The 6,000-nt window shown below is 46.6% G+C and overlaps 1 protein-coding gene across 1 annotated transcript in view; it reads right to left on the bottom strand.

The window, feature by feature from the left end:
* The window catches only part of VEGFC (vascular endothelial growth factor C), a 131,588-nt gene extending 126,990 nt beyond the window's left edge, over nt 1-4,598 (bottom strand). Inside the window, exon 1 of the mRNA XM_032298707.1 lies at nt 4,123-4,598. Within this exon, the coding sequence (XP_032154598.1) occupies nt 4,123-4,272 (150 nt within the window). The 5' untranslated portion in view covers nt 4,273-4,598. The remainder of the gene's footprint in view (nt 1-4,122) is intronic.
* Nucleotides 4,599-6,000: the final 1,402 nt, after the last annotated feature.

Here is a 6,000-nt window from a genome sequence, read left to right on the forward strand (position 1 = left end):
TATTTATAAAATGCATATCTACAAGGAACAGTGTAACTGGTAAAAGGGAAATAATATATGCTCAGAAGTCAGAGGAGATCTAAGGCTTCTGTCAACTAAACTTTGTTCTTTCCAAATCCACTTATTTGTGAAAGGTCATTCGGCAGAGGTAAAATCACAATCTTGCACTGAAGCTACCTTAGCACAACTTTGAAAAACTGTCAGGAATTCTTGTTAAGCCCTTTGTTAAGCAGCTGTTCTTATAATATTACTATGGATTAGGTCACTTAAAATTTATTTTTAGTCAAACACCATGTGGTAGAGCGTGGAAGAAATTTCAGGGTTATTTCCGTTTGTCATTGTGGGGAATCAGGACCTAGACAAATGCGACAAGGTGGCTCTAACTACAAAGTCACAGTGCTTCTCTCTGCCTTCCTGCAGGCTGCTACAGTGTGCCAGAGGACACATGCAGAGGCGCTGAAGGGAGTGTGAATCACAGGACCAAAGGCCCAAAGGCACTACTATGTTTCTCTAAAACACACATGCTTCTCGATTTACGACGGGGCTACATCCAGATAAATCCCTCCTGAGTTGAAAGTACATTTAACACACAGCAGAGTACCTGTTGTTTACTCTCGTGATCACACGGCTGACTGGTCACAGCTCACTTCCATTGTCCAGCATCCAGAGAAAGTATTTTACTGCATATCATTAGCCCAGGAAAAGATCAAAATTCAAACCTTAAAGTATGGTTTCTACTGAATATGTATCAATTCTGCACCATTGTAAAGTCCAACAGTCAGTCCTAAATAGAACCATTCTAAGTTGGTGTGAAACTTTTTTAAAGGAAAAAAAAATCTATTCTTTTTGCTGGTTAGTCACTTAAATCTTGGGTTCATCATCCTCAGTGAAATACAGTAACGTCCATATTATGGAGGTATAGTGAAAAACAAAATAAAACTAACTTGTAAAGTTCTTAGCGAAGTGCGTAACACACATAGGTGTTCAGGAAATCACAGATAATGATTATGAATTCCTGCTCTCTATAAGAACCCCAGAGCTGCCAAAGGCAAACACAGTCCCAGGGATTCAGGAAACTCTTATTAGTCTCACCCCAATTCCTCTGCTGGCGAAAGCCCCAGTAAGAGTTGAGAAACAGCATTCCAGGTTGGACACATGGAGATAACTAGAAGGCTAGAACCTTCCTTTCAAGAGCCCAGAATCTGAAGTCCAGAAAGAAATCTCCTAAATCCACTATCCTCTGCCTTTCTCAACTCAACTGAAAAGGACAGGAATAGAGATCTATGGGTCTTAGAAATATGGCACTAAGATTAGTAATTAACTGCTTCCTATAAAGCAATTTTGGTAACTGTCTCATGAACAAATGGCTACGAATCAGATATTCAAAAGAATATAATGAAGTGGAAGTCAAAATGAAAGATGAATTGAACTTTTTATACCTAAAACCTCCTCCTATGGCCAGCACCACTCAGATGAATGCCAGAAATCTCTTATAAGAGTGGATGTTAACAAACATACTCAGTCACATACTATAAGGAAAACTCTAAATATAATGGCTGTAGGCTTGCCACTCTCTTTTTCACCATCATGTCCAGTTAATTTTACTTTTGCCTGCCTTCCTTTTTTGACACTGACTTGTTTGTATTAACATCCTTCAGAGAAACATTTTAAGACTTTTCAGTAAGTCATGCAACCACAAATAACTAGAAATAGAAATCTAATAAATGCAAATATAAGTCAAGGAATAAGGAGATCTTCATTCCATTTGTGATTTCACCTCCAATCCTTTGTATGGCTTTCTGGGTGGGGTGAAGAACTGGATGGCTAACCTTGGTTCATAGCTTGTGTGCTATTTTTAAATATTAAAAAACTTCCTAGGTAAAAATTACCAAAAAAATGCATCTACTGGGATTATAGATATTTAGCATCTCCTGTTTATCTTCTGAAATATTTTCTTGGGGTTCATGTAGTTATAGTAAATTAACAATTGATTTCTCCCCAGTTCTTCTCTAGTTCTTGTATCAAAATAAGGCACTTGTACAGGCCACTAGGGAGAGACATAGAGTCTTCACATCAGTTTCTTGGCAGTTGTGTGCCATGTTTCATAGGAAGGACCCATTAATTGATGTGTCCTTAAATGACACATGCCCTGCCAAGGTTTTAGTCACCCACTGGGGAACAACACTTTAGTGGAGCAATGAAATACTGCTTCGAGGTCTATGGAACTCAGAGATGATGTTTCACATGGAAAATGATGTTTTATCACATGGATAAAGAACCCACATCACGTACAGAATACTAACCCATATTCACCATACAAAATATAAAAGTGGTTAAATGTGAAAAGCAACATTTGCAAACAAAAATGCATAGAGATTTTCACGGCAATGGTAAAATTTGCCATATCACCAATGGCAAGTTTTATATCACCAATGAAGACAATTTTGAAAGTTAAAAATAAGTTAACTTTTTTATCCTCCAATCTCATACCTATACATAACACACACACACTCAGGGTACATTAATTCAAGACTAACCCAGCAGTGAGTGACTATCATACAAGATAACCTATTGGCTTATCAAGGAATGCTTCTCTTTTACTTTCTGCAGCACATTTTCTTACTGTAAACCAAAGTAAGTGATCACAGGCAATACGGAGATGTTGCCTTACTAAATCATACTTTTACTAGTTTTGACTATACAAAAACAGTAAATAAATAGGTACTGCAAAATCAAGGACTCAAATTATCAAAAGCATTATTGAGCCCAATATTACATTTCTGTGGTATTTAAGAACAGAAAGATATTTTCATCACTATAGTTATACCAATGTAAGTACAGGCACTGAAAATTATTTTTGCAATTCACAGAATGCAGTGTGTTCTGCAATTTAATGTATATTGTTTTTACTCGAGATATTCCTTGAACCCCTATCTTAAATTATTACAGATTCCAACATTTTAATGTTTCCCCAAAATTTAAATACAAAGGTAGTTTGAATTTCAAAAATTAGTCTTCTTAATCTTAAAATGTATTTCAAAGTACAACTGAGTAGGCTATTTATTTTCTACACATTGTGTATGTGTTAATCAATAAAGTCAAATAAAGTTAACTGTAACACACTACAGGTACCTCTCCACTTGCCACCGGTTGAAATAAACCACTGCGGTGTAGTTCCAGCAAGAGGCTCCACAAGTGTTTGAACTGAAATGTCTAATATAACTTATTCAGGAATTCCCTTAAGCATAATCTATAAGGTTATGGCAAATATGAACTTTTTAGGTAAAAATATAGTCTTTTAGAAGAGCCAGTAAGAAGTAAGAACAAACAAAAATCCTTTTTGGAAATCAGAATGCCTCAAAAGTATGTTGGCAACATTTTTAAACAAAGAATTAAACAGCTCTAAAAGAAAACAAAACAAACAGAAAAAAGCCCAAACAAGAAAAGAAAAGGAAAAAAAAAAAAAAACCTTAGTTTTAGTATCTCAAGACCAGACTTTAGGAATGAAGAGCGTATAAAGTTGAAACAAGCAAGTTGCCTTGCTTGATTGTGATCTAACTGACTCTAATCTGCTACATCTCAAGTCTGACCAACTTCAAGTGAACTCTGAAAGCTCTGGAGCCTGGTTACCAAAGTCCCTGACAGGTTTTTCCAAAGTCGCGCACAGCGCCCGGTGCTCCGCAGACTATGAACACTCCAGGAAAGTAAGGCTGGGTTGACTGATCACCAGTGTCCCCGAAACTGTTTGGAGTCCCGTGAATCAGTGGGGAAAGAAAGGAGCATTTCCCGACCAGAATGAACTCCTGCTCTCCAGAGCCCCGTTGACTGGGCAGTGTTCAAGACCCCCTGGATGCCCGAGAGGAAAGCAGTCTGAAACACAGTTCGTGATCCCCGTCACTGGGCACCTCTCTGGGCCCTTCACTCGGGTAACTTCCTTGCCTCTCTAGCAACAACTTTCTGTTTAAAAAGAAGAAAATGTTTCTGCAAAGCTGCGTGCACTGAGCCCAGTCACTCCGCATCCCACGCACATAGCTGAAGGCACACACGCTTTCCCCCGCGCACGATCTCAGGTCCCCCGCAGTCCGCACCGGACCCCGGGACCGGCGGGATCCGCGCACCTACCGTGGCCTCGCCGGCGTCGGGCTCCGCGTCCGAGTAGTCGAGTCCGGACTCGAAGGCTGCGGCGGCGGCGGCGGGCGCCTCGCGAGGACCCGGGAGCAGCGCAGCGGCGAGCAGAGAACACGCCAGAGAGAAGAAGCCCAGCAAGTGCATGGTGGAAGGACCGGGGGTGAGGGACCGGTCCGCTGGCGGGCAGGGGTGGGGGCGCGGGCGCCCCTGCGAGGCCGCGGGCCCCTCCTCGTCCCTCTCCCCCGGGCTCCTCCCGGCGACCCCCCTGGGCGAGCCAGAGGCGGCGGGAGCGGGTCCGGGGCTCCGCGTTCCCAACTTTGCAGGGCGCCCTCCCAGCCAGTGCCGGGGAAAGGCGGCGCGCGTCAGGTAAAAGCCTCACAGGAAACCGGACATCCGAGCTCCCCGCATTCGGAGCCCGCGAGGTGAAGCGAGGGCGAGGGAGGGCGCCTCCGCGGTCCGCGTCGGTGCCGCGTTTTGGAGAGAGCGGGGGAAGGCCAGAACGCCCCGCGATGTTCGGCCCCTCCGGACCCGCCGGAGCCCTCGTCCCCCTCCCCCCTCCCCTTCCCCGAAGTGAGACGAGCCGGGCCGCGGGCGCTGCGGCGGAGGCGCTGGCGGCGGTGCCGGGGCTGGGGGAGGGCGGCGGGGCGGCCGGCGGCGGCGGGGCCCGGGAGCGCCGCGGCGCAGGAGCCTCCAGAGCGCGCGGGGCCGAGCGGCGGCGGCGGCGGGCGCAGGGCAGGGCATGGCTGACGCGCCCTCTGCCTGCGCTTATGTGAGGGAAAGCGGCCGAGGGAGGGAGCGTGCCGAGCCCGGGCTGCCCTCCCCTCTCACCCTCCGAAGCCGTCTCCCTGGAGCTCCCCGCTGCCCTCGCCTCGTCCCCGGCGGCCCCACCTCCCCCGGCCCCGTCTCGCTGTCTCCCTCCCCGCCCCCGCCCCGTCCGGGAGCGCGCGGCCGGAGGGGCAAGTTCAGTCCCCGGGCAGGCGGGGGCCGGCTTTGGAGGTAACGCGACCACCCGGGGCCACGTGGAGCGGGGAAAATCTAGGCACTGTGGGATGGAGGAAACCCACGCTTTGTCCTCGGCAGCTCCCGGCCGGGCTCTGGTCCTCTCCCCACCACGCCTGGCCCCCAGCACCCTGCTGAAAGTATGGAAACGCCCTGGGAATTCTAAAAGTTCCAAGAGAAGGATCTTACTATGGCAGAGAACCCTATGGGACCTCAGAGGGGTCCCCTCTCTCCCTTCGTCTGTGTAACTGAAAGTTGCCTGGTGATGCCAGAACTGCAGTGCAGCTGCTGGGATGGATGCTAATGTGAGCCCTTTGGAATCCTAAACTTCTGACAGGTGAAGAGAAGAGCCAGAATCTTCATGGAGAGTAAAGAGACACAGGGTCAGCTTCTACAAGAAGTTGGTTTACTTGAAAAAGGGGGTGATAAAGAGAGATGTGTGTGAGACATATTCCAGAAGGGATGTAACATCCAGAGAAAAGTGACTGCATTTCCGCATTGGAAAAGCACTGGGGTCTCCGTTGTGCGGGTGCCATTGGCTGGTTGCCTCCCTGGGGCAGGGTGGGCAGGTTGCAGAGAACCACGCTAAGGGGAGTTTCCACAGAATGTAGAACATGGAAAGTCTCTTTCACTCCCAATCTACTTTTAAGTACACTTATGTTATAGGTCCATAACAACTTGCTGGAAAAAGAAACTTTCTTATCTGGTTCAACTCTAGAAGATTTGAAACTCCTCACCCATAATTTACTTGAAGGTTTAACTATCTCAAAGGGCAGGGAACTCTCCATTCTGTGTGACTGTTCACTCCCTTTATTGATGAGCAACCCTGCTGAAAAGCATTTCCTTCCATCTCTCTATTGCTTTTGACATCTG

Source organism: Sapajus apella, unplaced genomic scaffold (assembly GCF_009761245.1).
Source record: "Sapajus apella isolate SASKATOON/1434 unplaced genomic scaffold, GSC_monkey_1.0 scaffold39, whole genome shotgun sequence".
Classification (NCBI taxonomy): Eukaryota; Metazoa; Chordata; class Mammalia; order Primates; family Cebidae; genus Sapajus; species Sapajus apella.